A 22,702-nucleotide genomic window follows, 5' to 3' on the forward strand; every position below is an offset into this window, starting at 1 on the left:
AGGGTATGTGTGTGTGTGGGAGAAACAGAGAGAGGAAAGATGGATGGAGTTCACAAGAGAGATAGATGTAGATGAAGGACAGAGATGCAGAAGGGGGAATGTTACTAGAGTGGAGAGAGAAGATGTGTGGGTGTGTGCAAATCGGGCGGGATTGGAATCGAGAGAAGTAATAACTAAAAAAAAAATTGGTATTAAAATGCAAAAGTTATTACACTAGCTAATTTTAAAGGGAAACTCTTTGAGTGACTCCCGAAATTTAAACTTTATTTCTACTTTCTTTTCCTTTAAACCTCTCGCTGAATTTCTTCTACATTTCAAACAACCATTTTATAACTGCAAATGTTGCTGTATCTGATTTATGGTGGAAGGAATTTGGTATATTGAAAGTAAGTGCATATTTTCATATTTCTTTATGCAATGGTGTAAATTATTAATGCTACTAGTGTGAATATGTTAGTTGTTGTGACAAATAAATACCACAAAGCTTCTACGGGTTGAACTACATGTAGCCTATTATGAAAAGGTAATTGCTATCAGACAAGAAGGGGTAGAAAAGACAATATCAAGACGACACAATACAGGCTCGCTTGTGATTATGACACTTTTATTGACAACTCAAAGGAAAGTAAAGGTGTCATGTGCGGGGTGTTTTATATAGACATGTACGATATGCATCTGATACATCGAAGTCTAAATACCAAAAAGCTTCAAGAATTCCATTAAAATTGGCAATGAAATTTCCGTTTTCATGCGAAAGGGACTAAATCGTCTTTCGCTTCTTCTTCATAAATCTATGTTTCCATAGATTGGAAGTTCTTCTACGATGTTTAAGAATCTTAGGTAACAAAAATTACAGTTAAAAAGATCATGAAAATGCAATATATTTTATAAGATTTTATAAGTATATTGAATTGAGTCCGATGTTTTACATGAAAAGTCCCGATGGATAACAAATGAATACAAGGTATAACGTACACATGATGGTACTTCTCTCTTTCCTTACGTAGTTACATGTAGAAAATTTGCCTGATAGAGCAATAACTTGAAATTACAAATATGATAATAATTATAGTAAATATCAAAAGCTCGTATCAAATTGAATATATCTAGGGGAATTTGTTATTGTCATTTCTGGTACCTTTTTAATGGCTCTTAAGCGTAAGGCCTCCTGAATGGAAACAATGTTTTTTTTTTATAAAAACGTTGTCTTCAAATAGACAGACCAAATAGACCTCGCCAGCTTCTTGAAGGTGCATCACCTACCCTGGAAATCTGGAAGCGATGTTCTAATTTGAAGTTCTTGGATATCGCCCTCACTTGCCGCTGGAAAGGAAGTGTGCAATAGATTTGATTTGTGAAAAATGAGCAAAAGTGGGTTTAGTCCATTTTTGCATGTTAACTCTTCATATCTTGACTTCATAAATCTTAAAGTACGATATGATTTGACAAAGAAACACGCAGTGTCGTTACTGGATATGCTCTTCTGAGTTTTCGTTGCGTTAATACTTTATCTTGCAGATCGAATTGGTATTATCTTTTTGAAGAAACAATAGAGTAAGTTGCTCGATACTGATCGATTTAATCGGTCGGATACATGTTCACCAACTGATTATTTTGACCGGTTCCATGACATTTTCTCCGGCGACAACTTCTCCGCTCTGAATAATACACACTAATGGAATTACCAACTTCAACCCTGGATATAACACTGTACACTATCATAAACCTTAGTCTAAACCTAACACAAAACCCATTGCAACACTAAACCTAAGACAAAATAAATCCAAGAGAAATTGTTGCAGGAGCAATCTGAATCATGTGTAATTGATAAGTCAAAATAATACTTACATCAGTACATGTAAGATTCGTGTGATTTATATCTATAAAAATACAATAGATACACAGCAAATCGCACAATGTAATTGGGTCTTTGCTGAGTTCTAAGAATATTCTTGATTTTCTCATGATCGTAAGTTTCTAACAGTCTTCACTGTACTTACGCCCGGCCCCCATCTGAATGAACACATGAAAACGTTCATGACTATATTATGTATATATTATCACCGATATGTCTAAGCTTTTCAAAATGAAAATATATTCGAGACTTAAAAGAAATTATAAACATTTTCAAAAAGTCCATTTATGTCGATATTCGTTAAATTTCCTGACGAATTTAAACAAATGGATAATCAGCATTTTCAGTGCTTAAAGGGATGTTCAGGGTTAAAGATATTTATATCTCATTATAGTCTGATTATACAATTCACAGAGCAGAATGCTGAAAATATGATCAAAATCGGATAACAAATAATGAAGTTATTGAATTCTAAAGATTTTCATTATTACGGTGAAACCGTTCTAGGCATGTCTTCATGACTATTCATCAGGTAGGCTGATGATGTCATTTCCACACTTGTTTTTTTTTGTATTTCATTACAAAAAATTAGGTTTACTCTAAAAAAATGTTTTAACCAAAAACTAAAACAATCGGATTGACAACTGATTCATTTATATACATTTATTTTAAAAAATGAAACAATTATGATTGTTTAATTAATGATATTTTAATTAATGTACTGAACACTGAACTGGATAAATTGGTACAATGGATTAAGGCTAACAAATTGTCAATAAATGTTCAAAAAACGAAATGCATGCTTTTTAGCAATTCTTTAGAACAATTGCCATTTAGTATCAAATTAGACAATACTACAACAAATTTTTTGGCCTCATAATAGACAAATTATCTTGGAAATCGCATATTGACTCTATATGTCGTACAATTTCACGCAATATTGGTGTTATCAACAAAGTTAAGTTTTTTCTTCCGCCCTAAAAATGCTTTATTCAACATTAATTTTACCATTTCTAAATTATGGAGCAATTGTTTGGGGAAACACACACTCAACCTACCTAGATAGAATATTGCTTTTACAAAAGAAGGCATTGCGTGTTATTTTCAACTTGTCCTGGAGATCTCACACAGATGAGTTGTTTTTAAACAATAACATTCTAAAAATAAAAACACTGTACCAATATAATTTAGGTCAATTCATGTATCAGTTAAACAATAATATGTTACCACCCATATTTAATTCTTCATTTAACAAAAACAAAACCCTTCACAAATATCCCACACGTCAATCCGATGAATTTCATTTACCACTACCCCGGACCATCCTTGCAAAATCAATTTTTACTTTTGAAGGCCCTAGACTCTGGGGAACTATTAATAGTAACATCAAAGAATCTCCTATCCTTAATTCTTTCAAATATAAGTTCAAAAAATTTCTTCAAGATAACCATTTAATTTAACTCTTCATCGCTCAAACTCTTGTATTTTTTTAATCAAACATGTTTATCATGTCACGTACAATTTTACATCTCTTTTGTTTTCCTGTTGATCGGCGAGGTCCGTCTGTGAGTGCTTGGACTGGATTCTGGAAACCTTTAATCTCTCTTTTTCTTATTTCCTTTTCTATTTTTATTTCTAATTTGTCCTTTTAATTCAACTGGTTATGCTCAAGTTGTAATTATATTTTTTATATGCTAAACAACTACAAGAATATTTTTTAGCAACCTTCTCCATTTTCAACCTGATTTGTAATAATCTTGAATATAATATTTTGTACAGGAATATTAGAAATATGCTTTGTTATTTATATATGTCAACATGTACAGAAGAAACTGTAATTGTTGAAAATGGAAATAAACGAATGAAATGAAATGATTTAATGTAATAACATGCGAAAATTAAAGTGGGGATATGACATAATCAGCCCAACTAATGAATATTCATGAAGACATGCCTAGAATTGTTTCACCGGAATAATGCAAATCTCTAGAATTGAATAATATTGATATTTGTAATCCGATTAGATAAATTTTTCATCATTTTGTTTTTCTAATTTTATTCCATTTATTTTGATATGAATACTTTCGGCCCGGAGCATCCCTTTAAAAAGACATTCAAAGGGCCATTGTCATGTAGATTCAGAATGTATATGTATGACTAACCAATTATTTGCTTTTTCAGTTTGCTTCCCAGGGCCATGGTCTATAAAACTCTATTTAAAGGTTTATCTGGTATCTGATGTATCGCTTTTGTTGGGCTCTAAGCATGTCTTTGAGTTTCTTATAATCGTCTTCACTATATTGACGTCCGGCCTTCATCTGTGGAAAGAAAACATAAACAAGTTTACGATTACATTAGATATGAAAATTAAAATATAATATATAAAATTTCAAATTTTATACTTTTACAAATTTATGAACATTGTCAAAAATTCCATTTATGTCTACATTAACTACGGTATTACGGCCATTCCACGTAGATTCAGAAACTATACAGTGCGTCCCAGAAAAAACGAAACCGAGATTTAGCAATCATTTATCATTACTTAATCATAAATAAAATAGTCAAATGACCTACCAATTTAAAGCTTAGAATCTCCTCTTTCATCTGATATTACTTAGATTATTTCTCATTCACGCATGAGTGAGCAAATACAATTTGAAGAAAGGATATCAAAAACTCATTTGGCGGGGGGTATCTGCGTTTCAAAAAGAAACCCACATTTTTGAAAAGTTCAATATCTCCTCTTTAATTTGATACCTAAATTACAGAAAATGGTCACGAAATAACAAAGTTCTGGTCATTTGAAATAAGGCTTGAATTTCAATAATTTCATAAAATGAAGAGGTTCTCCAGGATGGCTTTCAAACTCTCTCGACACTCTGTTTTGTTGACGATCAGCCATGCATTAAATCTTTTGTTCACCATCGAAAGCTTCTGTGGGAAACTGGTGAAAACACGTTTATCTCATGAAATTATGGAAATACAAGCCTTATTTCAAATGTACAGAATTTTTTTATTTCTTAACCATTTTTTGTAATTTTGGTACCAAATTAAAGAGCAGATATTGAACTTTTCAGAAATGTGGTTTTCTTTTTGAAACCCAGATAACCCCCGCCAAATGAGTTTTCGGTATCCTTTCTTCAAACTGTTTTTGCTCACTCATGCGTGAATAAGAAATAACCTAAGTAATATCAGATGAAAGAGCAGATTCTAAGCTTTAAATTGGTAGGTCATTTGTCTATTCTATTTATGATTAAGTTATGATAAATGATCGCTAAATCTCGGTTTCGTTTATTCTGGGACGCACTGTATGGGGCTGGACATTCATTTCTTGTTCTTTTTTTTTGTTCTTTTTTCAGTTCATTAAATAGGTATAATTATAACAATCTGGCGTATGCGAAACATGTAAACATTTCTAGATCAGTGTTTTACTATTTTTCGATGAATTATCCGTTTATGACGGGTATGTTAGTCCGGGGATGTGCCACCTTGGTATGGGGAGGGTGGCGGGGATTCGACCTAATTTTTATGTCATTGTGTCAAATCAATTAAAAGATATCTAAATGTCTCTTTTTCAAACTATCTTTAGTTCTTCTATTTTTTATCCTCTTTTACTACTTGAAAAAATACCCTCGTGCGAAGGAAATATTGACATCGTCTTTATTTTTTCTATGTTAAAATCATAATAGTATTTAATAGCTGTCACCCAAAGTCATGAGCAGCGATTTTGGTCCTGGAGATAGGGGACCCTCTTTATTGGATGTGTAAATTTCTCATTTCAAATAGGAGAAACACCCCCCCCCCCCGCGCGCCCTCCTTCAATTGCTGCCCATGCTCACATTATCTTATTATCTAAACTCACAAAATTATGTTGACAATGTGAAAACAATTCAACCGACGAAATTTTATGCGAAAAACATATTGTAGTATGTACTGTTTGCAAAATGTGTGTGCAAGAGGTGAATTATCGTTCTTACCTTTTTGACTGCACCAAACTGACGATATATAAGATCTAACGTAGAGGGCGCTGTTTCTCTGACCTTTTGCTCCTCTTTAGTTATCTCGTAGTACGTCTTGGGTGATGTAAAACTTTTTTGTTTGATAGAAGGAAGCTTAGTGAGTTCCGATGATCTGCGAGAAATTAATAGCATCAAAATCAGTACCAGACTCGGAGTGTATTATATGAAAGCAATTTAATTATTTTTTTTATATACAAACCAAGTTATCACTGAAATAGTAAGAGCACTGATTAGAAAAAGGATCAAGGAAAGGTAGATCCACCAAAATACGCAATCGAAGATGCCGCAAAAGAGGAAAAAGAGATTCCAATAAGTTCAGAATATAATATAACGGCAAAGAAGAAACAAACACTTAACGAGGTTATAAAGTGTGAAACGTGGCAATTCAAGAGGCGAAGGACAAGAAGTCCATTTTTATACATCTTGACTGCTCAGGATTGCCTCACACAGAATATAATCTGATCTTTATATAAAATAAAATAATATTTTAATCATACAGCTGTTTCACTTCCATGAAATGCTGGATATCGTTTTAAATGAATTTATAAACTGTATCTATACCTCAGCTCCGTATCGCCTTCACTCCTTGATCGTTGTCTCCCTTGTCCTCTGGTAGACTTTGTTGTTGCTTCATGATGTCGCTTCTGTCGTTCCTTTGAACTCCTCCGTTGACTTGAAGAGGATTGAATGCCTCTACGGCCTCTAGCTGGTGAAACTGACGTGTCATCTCGACCGATACCTTCCCGTTGTTCATCTAAAAATCGTGGCAGCTTTGAATTAATAGGCCTTAGTCGAGATTCTACACCCGCTGGGTGACTGCTTTCATATCTCTTGGCATCCGCAATGACCTGAATAAAACAAAAATATTCATGTCAAACTTATAATGTGTATTTTGAGCGAAGAAAAAAGGGATTCCTTTGGGATGGGGGTGTTGCAGCCACCTTACAGTTTTAATTACTGAAAATGGAAAAGCGGTATGGAGAAGCCTAGAACGTATAGGCCTACGGACAATTGATTTAATAAAAAATGACATCATCTGCAGCTTGTCTTAACCACCCTTTAAAATGTTAGGGCGCCGCCCCTAGAAACAATTGCAAAAGGAATGTTTGAAAATGTTTGAAAAACAAGTTAATCAAGCTGATAAAACTACACCTTCATCAGTCTAAACAATATTAAAATCGCCTCATAAAAGACAAACATTGTAAATATATTTAGATTCAATTTTCCACTGTATCAAACCATGCCTACTGGATTATATTGAATGCAAACCCAACAATAATAATACCAACATGCTTATATAGCGCATATCACTGCCAAATGCGTCCCTATGCGCTCCATTGGATATTATTACCCTGGTTTTAGCCCCGCAGCCTTTTACAGCGCGGTGACATTTCAAGGAATAAATTCCTGCCAGGTACCCACTTACCTCACCTGGGTCGAGTGCAGCACAACGTGGACGAATTTCTTGCTGAAGGAAATTACGCCATGGCTGGGATTCGAACCCACGACCCTCTGTTTCAAAGTCCGAAGACTAATCCACTGGGCCACAACGCTCCACGTTGTTACTAAACATGTTATTAAACATACCAATAATACTTTCTAACCCAAGTTCACATTTTCTCACCAACGTAATATTATTCATATATGATCATCAAAATTTGATAGAACATTTACGGAAAAATATATCATTGAAAGTTACTGTGGGTAAACATTGTGGCATAACATGATTTATTTCTTTACCTTAACAAGAAACTTTTTGATTTCGCTGCTAACTGAAACATAGGTTTCATATGCAATTTGAAGTAAATCCTCTTGGTCCAGAGCGCTGCAGGAATCTGAAGACATACGGGTATTCGAACACCTTTTGATCTTTGTTGAAGATGTTCTGACATCATTCCTCAACTGAACTTCGCCTTCCTCTGTGACGTCACCTATATGTTCCTTGTCAGTACTTTCAAATCCACTCTCCTCGAATACATCCCTTGCGTACTCGTCAGACAGTTCTGAATAATAATCGCGTTCCTTTTCTTTAATATCGTTGTCATATTGTGGTATACGAGAAGAAGCATTATCCCAAGCTAGTTCTGACTCTTGTTCGACACTTTGTTTCGAAGAAGTTGCTGTCTCTTTTGCATTATGGATCCGCTCTGTAACAAACACTTTTCGTTCACTCTCTTTTCCTTCTTTACCATGTTCCAATGTTATCTTTACACTCTCTCTTCCAGGCGACTTCCGACTCGATCCTGACACCAATATACCTTCTGCACCTTCCTCCATTTCAGTCATTGTAAGATTGGACCTAGAACCTAACCTTGAGGAACCCTCTTTATCCATGTTATCTTTTATATGAATTGATCCATCATCGGGTAAGATCCACTTAATCTTACTATTAGTGCCATTTTCTTCGACGGTCTTAGAGTTCTCTTTCCCTTGACCATTGATGTTTACCACCGTGTGGTAACCATGAGGATTATGTCCTACAGAGAGGCTTGGCAATGCACCGGAGTCCGGTTGTTTGTGAGATGTTAATTTAGCGGAATGGCCCCGATCACCCCTGCGTGTCGAGGATCTCGATGACATGACCGCTCCACTGCTATGCGCATCCCCAAGCCCGGGAAGTTGCAACTGTGAATGCCGACGCGACAGAAGAAGATGTCTTTCTCGTTTTTCTTTGAGTTTACGGTAGAGAGAACCAGGTCCTTGTGAGTTGATCGTTAGTCTTTTTTGTCCTACCGAAAGTGGCGCTCTACTTCCAGGTGCGACCTTGACGTCATTTTGCTGAAGATCGTTGAGCAGTAACTTTTCAAGTATTGTCCGATAGATAGGTACCTGCAAATACATATATGTGGTTTATGAATAAACAGAAAACTCCCAAACTTGTGTAAAATTATTGAGGACGATTCACTGCCACTGCACTTTGAATTGGCTAATTTTTTTTTTTCATTTGAAAAGAATTTGCTAAGCCAACAAGACTTCCACAAAGAGCTTTTTGGCAATCTTATTTCTACATTAAGTTCTTACATGATTTCAAAGTAAGGAGAATAGAAAGTAAATACTACAGACCTACATCATTTTAGCATCTGTTTGTAATAGATGTTAGATATGACAATCCATATCTATATACAGATGAAGAGACTATGGAATATTCCTTAAAACTAACCGACTATCTAACATGGCTCTTACAATGTTTTCATGCTCTTTTTTTAATGTTTAAGTTTCATTGAACAAAATACAAGAAAAACAAATCAATGCAAGTACGTGGTCATTACTTCCAAAATCGAACCTCGGTGTATCTCAGCAATTGTTAATCCATACCTTTATTAATATCGGTAGAACCATATTTTGATGGCCCAATTGGATTTAACGTGGGATAATGTGGTTATAGATGGTCCATCGTCTGTGTCATTGATATCCCAGATTTCCATCCGAACGCTTCCATCCAAAAAAAAAATCATAATTTTTCCTTGATTTTCACTTGAAATGAGCTATCACAGACTTGGATAATTTTATATCAATGTAATCAGTTTCATTCAGTTTCATACCTTTTCATTTCTAATGCGTTCCCATCTATTTTGTATCTTGAAAGCCACCATTGCTCTGATCATCTTTACAGTTTGGGGATGTCTGCGCATGACGAGCTTGTGAAAGCTGCGCATTTCCATTTCATATGTGTGTACAGGTTCAATACACGTGATATTATGGGTGTGTTTACACAGGCCGCATACAGCTTCGATATCACCTAAATATAAATGAATAAGAATGATAGATAATATAAATAATGTATCCAGGGTAGCTGCTTTAGTTCTAAAAACATGATAAAGCATGACCCTGTGAAGCGTGGGGTGGGGGTAAATTGCTGGGCGGGTGCTGCATGTATAAATCTACATAGGAAGCACCCTTATGACTTCTGGAAGATGTTGTGATAAACTGGAGAAATGTAACAAAATTAACTATATTTTGAAAAGAAACCCTTCTTTCTTCCTTTTTTTTTTGTTGTCATTTTTTTTGGATCAAAATAACCTTAATTTTGGATTGAAAAAAAAATTGAAAAATTAAAAATCAAAGTAGCACTCCCAGTCAAAAAAAATCATTCCCGAAGCCCTGTGATAAGATTATTACCTCCATGGATAATGGAAGCATGTAACAAATATGTTCTCCTAAGATCTCCTAAGCATTTTTTAGGATGGTATGAAATTACGCGACCATGATGGCCGAACCAAAATACAAGGTCTTAAAAATGTATATTGATAATACGAATGAGCAAAGTATTTCTAATTATCATATTCATAATGTTGAATACAATAAATGACGTAATGAACAAAAAGAACTGATGGCAAACTTTAATGATAACAATAGTAATAATAACAATAATAAAGTTTGGATATTCAGCATTTTCATGAATAACTACAGAGCAATTTTACGAATATTAATATCTCACCTATGATAGCCCGTTGACCGATGAGACAGATCTCAACCATAGAATCAAACTTGAATGCTTTATTATCCTTTCTGAAAAAAAAAATGAATCATACAAAAGGACAACGATTCTATTTTATTTCATCTTTTACGTTTGTGCTTATCATACATAAAATGTGAAAATGGCAAACATCCACTTATCATCACGGAAAAGAAAAAAATGTAATATAAATCTACATTGCATTTATTCAACCGAATTTCAATAAAAAACAATCAAGGTACGTTTCAATTTTAACATTGCAGTATAAATAAGAACCAAAAACATAGATCTTTTTCAAACAGCTGAAATTGTAACCAAGATAAATAAAATTGTTTCCTTGATATTCCACACACAGTTCTCAATAAAAAAAAATGAAAAGTCCAAAAAGAAGCATGTTTCAAGGAAGGATGAAAAGAGACATGGAAAGAAAAAAAAAGAGAATAGATAAATTCTAGTTTCATAGATGAAAAGATTTATAAAATCAATGATCCTCACCTATTCTTGTGTGATTTCGTGACATCCGGACGACTGTCTAACTGCGCATGCTCAGTTTCGCCTTTCATCTTTCTATCAACAGTGATTAATGCAGTACCAGAAAGAATGAAATTAACCTTCTTGATGACGTCACCTTGTTGGGCGATGTGGTTGCCATAGCGATATATCTTTCTTGATATCCCCATTGCCATGTAATTCTTGTATTTTGGCTTCCATTTGCTGAAAGTTAAAATCAACATTTTTTTATTGGTCAATTCTTCTCATTAACAATAATAATCTTACATTGCTGTGTTAATTGTATCCTGTTACAATGACAGTGTGATTTCAACAATCAAAATCCATTAATATTTTTGGTGCATGAAATTCACTAATGGACTGTTGCACCACAAATTGTCACCCCTGCACGTGTCAGTCTCATTTTAAAGCATATTGTGCAAAAACAAATTGTGTTATTGAGCTATTTAGCAGCTGAATATTTTACGAATTCATGTACATATCACCAACCAATTCTACATGTTTTCTACAGCAGACTCCTTTCATTTACGAGACGTAACGAATATCTCCGCACCCTATTCTTGAAATCAAGCTTACATGCTCTCTTTAAATTCGGTCCCAGTGAATGGTTCAAAGCTTTGGAATAATACGGCTGACTAAATAACTCATCTTCATTAAATACATTTATGAAATATTACAATTCTTTTCTACAAGCTCACATTGAATAATAGCATTACATCATGGTTATTTTTGTGTTGGGTTTGTCTGGCCCAAAGGATTGTCTCCTTTATCTTTATGTATTCTCTCTTGCTCATCTTTCCTACTCTGGATCTTATCTTATTCTTCACTTCTTTCTAATCTTTTACTTTCTCTTTTCTTTCCTTTTACCCCTTTTCCTGACTCTTGTCTCTTCTCTATACTTGACCCCTTTTTCAGCCTATTGCTTCAACCCTGTGTTCCTTCCTTTTTTTCTTATTCAGGCTACCTTACCTGCAGGCCTCTAGATCTTTCAATAATAATAATATATTAGCTGGATTTATAAAGCGCTTTTTGCCAGAGGATATAAAGCGCTGCTATTATTACACTGGCTTTATAGCTCGAGCTACCATCACCGGCGCTCAGTGCATGTGGATAAATTTCTTGCTGAAGGAAAACACGCCATGGCTAAGATTCGAACACACGACCCTCTGTTTGAAAGGCGAGAGTCAGAACCACTAGACGACTATTTTTTGTTCTTCCTTTCCGCTGTAATGATAAGCTTACAAGTATTTTGTTTTATCTCAATGCATTATTTAACATGTATATATTATTCTATGATGAGCTGCTCTACACTGTGTTAACTTTAAACTGTTTATACTGTATTATTTTGTTTTTAAAGAGCCCTTTCAGTCGGCCTGTGAAATAAAGACGGATTGAAATTTAAAATGAATTGAACATCAATGGGTAATTAATTTTGGGGGCATATCATTAATACAAAAAATCTCAAAATGTATATTTTAAGATTATTTAAACATACAGAGTCAATGAAAGATCACACAGTGTTGAAATCTTACCCAAACAATGGATGATTCTCTACAAAAGAAATCCTTTCTTCCAAATCTCTCTTCTGAGCAGCTTTTAACGAACGGGTGTACAGATTCCGATCAACTACGATCATGTCCGATTCATCTTCAGCAATAACCGAAGCTCCCCTTCGGTTTGCGGAGTCTATCAGAGCTACTTCCCCAAAACTCTTTCCCGATCCTGCCAAGTAGAGAGATATGAAATGGTCGGTAATTGAAATGAAAGCAGGATATTGTCCCATGTTAAATTTATTTATAATCTAAGTTTCCTATTACTCAAATATAATTCTAATGTCATTTTGACATATTTTGATGAGCATTGTAAAATTCTGATATCCCAGTTTAATGAATTGATGCTCAGACAGATACAAATGAAGGACGGAGTGGGGGCCGTAACAGGATGATCTGTGATTAATAGCTAAATAGAAGTAACCAATAAAGATAATTGCTATGTATTTTTTATTTCGATGATCAGAAAGCAATAAGTGTCATACACCTAATTTTTTTTCATAATAAATTTGGTATCCATTAGAAAGTGTTTTTCTTCAAGCTTTTTGTTACCCTGTAAGTTCTTTTAGTCACATTATGGCTCATATATATCAAGAGAGTGTGAAACCCATTTAAATCTATTTGACCTTACCCAATGATCGGATGTACGCCCCCAACGATGCGTCGGCTCCATCCCTATTTCTCGGAGAATCATCATCAAGATTATTAGGCCCCTCCCCCTCGTCGTCATTGGCAACGTAGATTCCAACAGACCCTGATAGTATGGTGAAGAAACTGAAAAGAAATAAAATATTGGGAAAATTCTATTCATTATGATAATATATATTGTGATAATATATTTGGTGATTTCATGATTTCTTTTGAAAGTATTCAATTAAGGTTTAAAATTTTCATCGATATCATATGTAAATACACACAAGTTATGAAAAAAAATTAAGGTCCTCTTATTTGCAGAGCGCAGTGGTGAGCAATTACACGAATGAGATATCGGGCTCACTTTACGTTTGTATTTTGTAAACTCACATTTCCTCACTCTTTCATAACACTACGTTTGCGTTGTATTTTATAAAATTTCCTCATTCTTTCATAATAAAGAGAGCTTGATTTGATTCCTTGTTGAATACGAATATTCATCACCATTATAATTTGTAATATTTTTATGTGGTGACGAATATGTTTAACTTGTTTTATATCTCATTCAATAAAATACATAAATAAAACGAATATTTAGTTTGTAAAACTTATAATCTGCTCCCTTGTTTATATACCGAATAAGATGGGCTTTACTTGATCATTTTAAACTCAATTTATCATTTTTTGCTTAATTAATAAGAGTTTAAACTTATTCAATATTACATCATGCAACTGGATAGCTGACTTCCCATCATTCTCTCTTGTTCAAAAAATGCGTGCTTCTGTCATCGTGTTTGTTTATACATATTGTATTGCATGTACGTGTTATGGTATTATGTTCATAGCTACATTACCATATTTTTCACTACATAAGAACGAAATAATGGGTTCATCTAATGTTAATAACTTTGGTTTATACGATTAATTTCAATGGAGGTGCTTTTTGATAATAATGATAAGATGAAGAAAGTCAGTGGAATACTTTTTTTCTATTTGTTCACATCAAAATGGTGTTAGGATGAGCCGAGTCTTTGACAATCGTTATATTATAAAGGCATGAGAAAGTATCTAATCACTAGTCATATTTATTACTAACCTGTCATCAAGCTATATCTCCCTGACTGATATTATAAGGCATGAGAAAGTATCTAATCACTAGTCGTATTTATTACTAACCTGTCATCTAGCTATATCTCCCTGACTGATATTATAAAGGCATGAGAAAGTATCTAATCACTAGTCGTATTTATTACTAACCTGTCATCTAGCTATATCTCCCTGACTGATATTATAAAGGCATGAGAGAGTATCTAATCACTAGTCGTATTTATTACTAACCAGTCATCTAGCTATATCTCCCTGACTGATATTATAAGGACATGAGAAAGTATCTAATCACTAGTCATATTTATTACTAACCAGTCATCTAGCTATATCTCCCTGACTGATATTATAAAGGCATGAGAAAGTATCTAATCACTAGTCATATTTATTACTAACCAGTCATCTAGCTATATCTCCCTGACTAATATTATAAAGGCATGAGAAAGTATCTAATCACTAGTCATATATATTACTTACCAGTCATCTAGCTATATCTCCCTGACTGATATTATAAGGACATGAGAAAGTATCTAATCACTAGTCATATTTATTACTAACCAGTCATCTAGCTATATCTCCCTGACTGATATTATAAAGGCATGAGAAAGTATCTAATCACTAGTTATATTTATTACTAACCAGTCATCTAGCTATATCTCCCTGACTTATATTATAAGGACATGAGAAAGTATTCACTAGTCATATTTATTACTAACCAGTCATATAGCTATATCACCCTGACTGATATTATAAAGGCATGAGAAAGTATCTGATCACTAGTCGTATTTATTACTAACCAGTCATCTAGCTATATCTCCCTGACTGATATAAGGACATGAGAAAGTATCTGATCACTAGTCGTATTTATTACTAACCAGTCATATAGCTATGTCTCCCTGACTGATATTATAAGGACATGAGAAAGTATCTGATCACTAGTCGTATTTATTACTAACCTGTCATCTAGCTATATCTCCCTGACTGATATTATAAAGGCATGAGAAAGTATCTAATCACTAGTCGTATTTATTACTAACTTGTCATCTAGCTATATCTCCCTGACTGATATTATAAAGGCATGAGAAGTATCTGATCACTAGTCGTATTTATTACTAACCTGTCACCTAGCTATATCTCCCTGACTGATATTATAAAGACATGAGAAAGTATCTAATCACTAGTCATATTTATTACTAACCTGTCATCTAGCTATATCTCCCTGTCTGATATTATAAAGGCATGAGAAAGTATCTAATCACTAGTCGTATTTATTACTAACCTGTCATCTAGCTATATCTCTCTGACTGATATTATAAAGACATGAGAGAATATCTAATCACTAGTCGTATTTATTACTAACCTGTCATCTAGCTATATCTCCCTGACTGATATTATAAAGGCATGAGAAAGTATCTAATCACTAGTCATATTTATTACTAACCTGTCATCTAGCTATATCTCCCTGACTGATATTATAAAGGCATGAGAAAGTATCTAATCACTAGTCATATTTATTACTAACCTGTCATCTAGCTATATCTCTCTGACTGATATTATAAAGACATGCGAGAATATCTAATCACTAGTCGTATTTATTACTAACCTGTCATCTAGCTATATCTCCCTGACTGATATTATAAAGGCATGAGAAAGTATCTAATCACTAGTCATATTTATTACTAACCTGTCATCTAGCTATATCTCCCTGACTGATATTATAAAGGCATGAGAAAGTATCTAATCACTAGTCGTATTTATTACTAACCTGTCATCTAGCTATATCTCCCTGACTGATATTATAAAGGCATGAGAAAGTATCTAATCACTAGTCGTGTTTATTACTAACCTGTCATCTTGCTATATCTCCCTGACTGATATTATAAAGGCACGAGAAAGTATCTAATCACTAGTCATATATATTACTAACCAGTCATATAGCTATATCTCCCTGACTGATATTATAAAGGCATGAGAAAGTATCTAATCACTAGTCATATTTATTACTAACCTGTCATCTAGCTATATCTCTCTGACTGATATTATAAGGACATGAGAAAGTATCTAATCACTAGTCATATATATTACTAACCAGTCATATAGCTATATCTCCCTGACTGATATTATAAAGGCATGAGAAAGTATCTAATCACTAGTCGTATTTATTACTAACCTGTCATCTAGCTATGTCTCCCTGACTGATATTATAAGGACATGAGAAAGTATCTAATCACACGTCGTATTTATTACTAACCTGTCATCTAGCTATGTCTCCCTGACTGATATTATAAAGGCATGAGAAAGTATCTAATCACTAGTCGTATTTATTACTAACTTGTCATCTAGCTATATCTCCCTGACTGATATTATAAAGGCATGAGAAAGTATCTAATCACTAGTCATATTTATTACTAGCCTGTCATCTAGCTATATCTCCCTGACTGATATTATAAAGGCATGAGAAAGTATCTAATCACTAGTCATATTTATTACTAACCTGTCATCTAGCTATATCTCCCTGACTGATATTATAAAGGCATGAGAAAGTATCTAATCACTAGTCGTATTTATTACTAACCTGTCATCTAGCTATATCTCTCTGACTGATATTATAAGGACATGAGAAAGTATCTAATCACTAGTCATATATATTACTAACCAGTCATATAGCTATATCTCCCTGACTGATATTATAAAGGCATGAGAAAGTATCTAATCACTAGTCATATTTATTACTAACCTGTCATCTAGCTATATCTCCCTGACTGATATTATAAAGGCATGAGAAAGTATCTAATCACTAGTCATATTTATTACTAACCTGTCATCTAGCTATATCTCCCTGACTGATATTATAAAGGCATGAGAAAGTATCTAATCACTAGTCGTATTTATTACTAACCTGTCATCTAGCTATATCTCCCTGACTGATATTATAAAGGCATGAGAAAGTATCTAATCACACGTCGTATTTATTACTAACCTGTCATCTAGCTATATCTCCCTGACTGATATTATAAAGGCATGAGAAAGTATCTAATCACTAGTCGTATTTATTACTAACCTGTCATCTAGCTATATCTCCCTGACTGATATTATAAAGGCATGAGAAAGTATCTAATCACTAGTCGTATTTATTACTAACCTGTCATCTAGCTATATCTCCCTGACTGATATTATAAAGGCATGAGAAAGTATCTAATCACTAGTCGTATTTATTACTAACCTGTCATCTAGCTATATCTCCCTGACTGATATTATAAAGGCATGAGAAAGTATCTAATCACTAGTCATATTTATTACTAACCTGTCATCTAGCTATATCTCCCTGACTGATATTATAAAGGCATGAGAGAGTATCTAATCACTAGTCTTATTTATTACTAACCTGTCACCTCTGTCTCCCTGTCTGATGATGACGTCATTTTCTCTGAATCTTTGAAATCGACAGTGCCTTACCAAGTCATGAAGAATCGCTATGATATAAGAATATTTAACAGAAACGACAAAAGACAACAATTGGTATAAAATGATAACGTAGTTTTTATTCAATTGAGATAAAATGTATTCTAGAAAAATGTTTAATACAATTGTCGTTTTTATGTTATTGAATGTAGTCAAATCAGTTCGCAAAACTACTGGTTCATTTTTTCATGAATAAATTGGGTTTTTATCATTAAAATATTTCTTCAGTTTCATTTGCTGAAAGTAGCTAAAATCCGAGTAAGCTCGAAATTCGATGGAGAAGGTTCTTGTCTAAAATGAGTAATACCTTAATGATGAGCATGATGAATGTGAGTACGATTGGCCTTTACATATATTATTCCAACCACATTCTAATTGCAGTGTAGGCCAATTGTATAATAATCTCTAAACAGAATGGTCGTCTGTCAAATTATTTAAATTGGCAGTCCAATGAAATCCTTATCAAAATTTAGAGTTGCAATTTATTAAGGAATTCGGCCATTGGAAGGAATTTTGACGTATATTAACTCTATCGATATCTCGTGTTTAAACAAAGAGGTAAAAGGTAATAACCGCTGAGCGGCGTAACTTCTTTTTCATAAATTCAAACCTGTCGAAAATTAAGTCCTGCCAGTGTGTGTCAAAATATATAATATTTAATCATTAAATCTTTTACAATAATGTCAAAGAGCAACTCTTCATCTTTTTATTGATAATTTACTTGTATTTGCGGTTGATGTGGTTTTATTCATGATTAAAAAGACATAAAAAATCATCTACATATAACGATGACATTAAGATAACAAAATACAGATATCATATCATACGGATAACCCATTTCAGATATTCCTGGGGTCCGTAAAAATAGATAAATTTAACCAACATTACAATATCTATGACAATTAATATAAAGCAATATATAAATGCAATAGTATGGATGCATGAATTTTCAGTGCAAGAGTAGATACCCACTCCCCCCCCCCCCCCCATGTAATTAGTCGAAACATGAAATATTTCATTAAAGTTCGGTTATTTGTAGAATGTCTCTTTTACAGATTGAAAAGTTGATTAGTTTTTTGGAGGGCAAAAAGGTAAATTATTATACGATTTTCTCAACGATATTGAAATGTATGTTTACAACTTTCTGCGTATAAGATTTTGGTAAGATAACCTGATTTCAATTACGTTAAAAATGAAACAGACAGGCGTCAGTATCGTGAAATATCTTATGTAAGAGACAATAAGTATGAAGAAAATAGACGTACGTTTTTGTAAAGTTTCCAAGTCTAGAATGCAATGAATTTCATGCCCTGCATGGCCTGTGATCTGGCATTTTTAATTTAAAAAGGATCCTACCTACACGGTTTTACTGTTTCCGCGACATGCTCTGACAAGATTTAGTCAGACTTGACCTGTTCAATAAAGAACTAAGTCTACCAACATGACCAAGAAAACTGGTCATCTTACTGACTTTTTGAAAAAAATGCAACACATGATCTTTTCAACTCGAAAGCAATGGTAATATCAAGATGTTTTTCTAAATTTAACATGTATCATTGACATCATGCATGACTGAATAAATTTACTTAGAAGATGTGAGGTCCACATTCATTTTTACATGTTTTGGTAAATGAATTATGTTTTTTAAACGCACCTGACAATAAGGAACTGCGACCTGTTTAGTCTCGTATCATCAATATGACCTCAAAGAGGGCTCCAATTCACATTGATAATGTCCATTGGATAAAAAAAACCCTACTCAACTGAAGCATCAGTGAAATTTCATATTTGCCTTACAACCAGATCTAGGAAAATGGAATTCACACCTGATGTTTGTAAAAGTCAAGTCGATGAGTCATAATAGTGGTGCCAGACATTCATATTTACATGTTGGGTATCAGTACAAACCTATATAAGGAGTTACTCTTTCATCTTCTAGTAATAATCCGTGATATAAACATTCTGATTATTGCCATCGAAACTTGGATAATTTTTTTCTAAATATAAGCACTGTATGATCTTAGCAGCAAAAGTTATTAATGGACTTACCATCTGCTAGGTCTCGAAAGAGATCACTCTTCTTCCTGAACCATGATGAAAGCATTGTGACGTCACGATCTGTTCTAAGCTCAGGTGCTTGTGAAATCACAGCCACTACTTTATGATAAGAATCCGCCATTTTAGAATGACCTCTCACTCACACACTGGAATGAATCAATGAAGAAATACCTGTTATCTCTAGCGGGGAGATCAATCAACGTTGGCTTTATATAAATACATAGTGGGCCTAGAAAAGATCCTTGTGGGACGCCACATATTGGAAGAGAAACATGTGAATTTGTCCGATTGTCATAAGTATATTGAATTTCATATCATAAATACTCTAAAACTCATTTGTCGCGCATTACTCCCTATTCTACAGGGATCAAACTTCGAAAACACGTCTGAAGAATTGGATCGAAGTATTTTTTTATGCCAGAATGCTTTCAACTTTGATATTTTTAGACCACTCAGGTTGAATTATGATAACTTAGTTTAGTGGATTCGAACACTTTGGCCAGCTTTGCTTCACTACTGCCAAATTTGGCCCAAAAAAATATTTATAAGAACATATAAAATACTTCTGGAATTGAACGAAGACCAAACCCGTTACCTTCGATATAACCCCATCATGCCAAACACAGATTTAAACGTGGAATTACATATTATTAGTTATGAATAATGTGACTGTAATGAATGGCAGATATTTATCTATTACGTTTTATGTCTTTCTTATTTATTTGTCTAGCTTATTAGAAAGATATATTTTTATAGAATTATTTACACATTTATTTCATATTGAATGCAATTGATGTTTTTTTGGCAATCAATTGTAGATTTGATAAAAAAAATACTCATCTTAAATCCTTAAAATTTAATCAACCGTGATTGCATGAAATCAATCAATACTCTTTCAAAGAGAATGAAGCAGTCCCTTGAAATGAATAACAAGAAGCATGGTTTTTTAAATATCTTATTATTGATTAGGCCCTACTTTATATATTTCATATATACATATATTTCTAACATATATACCTGTGCAACAGATAAAAGTTGTCCTACCTCAGTATGACGTTTATTTTATGTCCTGTATCCTTTTATAACACGCAGTCCTGACAACAACAAAAAAATCTAATTTCAGAACATGGTGAGACTGAAAGAAAATGATCCGAATAACTTTATGTTTAATCAGTCTCTATAACTCAAATTAAACAACACTCTCCTCCTATGTCAAATGTGTTCTCAATGTGATCGAGTGCAGATGGCGAATATAGCTTATCACTAAGCATGATGGGTAGAGAGAAATGGAGATGCTAATTAGTCAGTGCGTAACTCAGTATGGTGTAATCATCTACCAGTACCTGAGGTTGTGTATACTAGTCATTAAATCAGAATTGTTTGCAGTCGTTGCGTTGCTAGGACTGATTAAATACTGTAACTTGTAAGGTAGATAAGGCGAATGGGCTTAAAAGATAAAAAAAATAGGCCTGTATATACTGTAATAATGGATTTTGGCATAACTGGAAAATAAAATCAGCGGGTTGAAATAGACATCTCTCTGTTTGGTAGCTTTATTGATTATTGCAATTAAAAAAAATCAAGTCTGTATGCGACAGAAAATGTAGATTTTGCATTACAAGTCTTACAACGTGAATTCAGAATAATTTTAATTAAAAAGGGAAATCTTGTTCAGAGAAATATTGATTCATCTATGTTAACGTCTTTATTCATTTCAAAATGTAAGTCGGGATACATCAATTGTTTATTCAAATCTGTTATCAAGTGTATACTTCTGTAAAAAGTGAATGACCATACGTTTAGAAGCTAATATATTTTACAGTTTCATATAGCCATGGACCTAGGTCCATGATTTAACCCTGAAATACAGCTTGCTTGTGTTATATAACACCATTTCATTTATATGTAAATACACCCTTAAAATGTTGGGCAAAATACTGTCCACTGTGTTGGGTAATGTATGTTGGTAATATATATGTATATATTCTGGGCAATTATTACCCAATTAATATTTCATATTAATTATAATAATATATTAATTATAATATTAATTATAATAATATTACTCATTTTGGAGAGATTTTTACCAATAGTTGTGTGGACAGTATATTGCCCAAGGTTGATAAAAAGTTGGGCATTTTTTGCCCAACTACTTTAAGAGGAAGGGGTGCGTTATTGTGGAATGTCATATCAAGACAGAGTGTATAGCGTGCGTTACGTTACGTCATCACATATATATTATGTAATGTTGAAATAAAGGGGCTCAAACGTGGACAAATAACTAAACATGTGCCATGCCGCTTCCTCATTTACTCATATTTCTTAACGACTAATGATACATTCTTGGGTAAGAATTTATCAATGAAGAATTCATTTTAATGTGTCAACACCTGGCAATACTGAATATCAAGAATTGAATCTAAATACCAACAAAAAGGATAAACTGATATTGAATTGAATTCACTTATTTTCCATTAAAACAAGCAAAATCAAGAATACACAAACATTACAAAGTATAAAAATGAGACAATATATACATGACGTATCATGATTAAAAAAATGAATGCAAAATACTCTGTTTATATGATAGGAAAATTGGATGCCCATTGAAGCAGTATGCTTGTAGGGTTGGACCATATCATCTAAAAAAAGAAACTTTAACTTAACATTTGAAAGGTTGGAGGAGTGACAACATTTTTAACATGTTGCATTTACCACTTTAAATGGTTCTACCCAACACTTTAAATGTTGGATTCAGCTTTATACAAGGTTGGATGTAACATTTGGAAAAGGTTGTCACTCCTCCAACCTTTCAAATGTTGATTTAACATTCCAATTTTTAGAGTATATGAATCAGTAAATTATTGAATACATAATACAGTTCTGTCGAATACCAAGTCGATAAAACTTCTTTTAACCGATAATGAAATATTGCGTACTCACACGATACTTTATAACTAATACCCCGATCCACCCACCATGCACGTATGTTAAGAACAGTTATGTACATATTACTAATCTTTAAGGAGTTGCCTATTTAAAGGACAAGTCC

At 33.4% G+C, this 22,702-nt stretch overlaps 1 protein-coding gene across 3 annotated transcripts; it reads right to left on the minus strand.

Annotated features, from left to right (window-relative positions):
* Positions 1-949: 949 nt before the first annotated feature.
* LOC121417526 lies at positions 950-21,029 on the minus strand. Of its 3 annotated transcripts, none has more exons than XR_005970373.1 (13): positions 20,695-21,029; positions 19,642-19,796; positions 17,516-17,603; positions 13,025-13,167; positions 12,376-12,565; positions 10,829-11,047; positions 10,316-10,386; positions 9,420-9,616; positions 7,618-8,706; positions 6,439-6,725; positions 5,836-5,989; positions 4,018-4,173; positions 950-1,323 (listed from the first exon to the last, which is right to left on the minus strand). XR_005970373.1 is itself a non-coding variant. In XM_041611248.1 (12 exons), the coding sequence occupies exons 2-12, from the start codon at positions 19,769-19,771 to the stop codon at positions 4,072-4,074; spliced, it is 2,670 nt and encodes an 889-aa protein (XP_041467182.1). In that variant the 5' UTR covers positions 19,772-19,796; positions 20,695-21,029; the 3' UTR covers positions 3,973-4,071. The 3 variants fall into 3 exon arrangements, 1 of the variants encoding a protein (XP_041467182.1); XR_005970374.1 differs by having other exon boundaries at positions 20,668-21,029; XM_041611248.1 differs by lacking the exon at positions 950-1,323 and having other exon boundaries at positions 3,973-4,173.
* Between the last annotated feature and the right edge of the window lie 1,673 nt (positions 21,030-22,702).

Source organism: Lytechinus variegatus, chromosome 6 (assembly GCF_018143015.1).
Source record: "Lytechinus variegatus isolate NC3 chromosome 6, Lvar_3.0, whole genome shotgun sequence".
Classification (NCBI taxonomy): Eukaryota; Metazoa; Echinodermata; class Echinoidea; order Temnopleuroida; family Toxopneustidae; genus Lytechinus; species Lytechinus variegatus.

Excerpts from the sequence above, each read along its gene's own strand:
- LOC121417526 (XM_041611248.1), bottom strand. The coding sequence starts at position 19,771 with ATGGCGGATTCTTATCATAAAGTAGTGGCTGTGATTTCACAAGCACCT. Across the intron at positions 17,604-19,641 it reads CTTTCGAGACCTAGCAGATG|CGATTCTTCATGACTTGGTA; the intron begins GTAAGTCCATTA and ends CTTATATCATAG. Across the intron at positions 13,168-17,515 it reads CAGGGAGACAGAGGTGACAG|TTTCTTCACCATACTATCAG; the intron begins GTTAGTAATAAA and ends ATTTCTTTTCAG.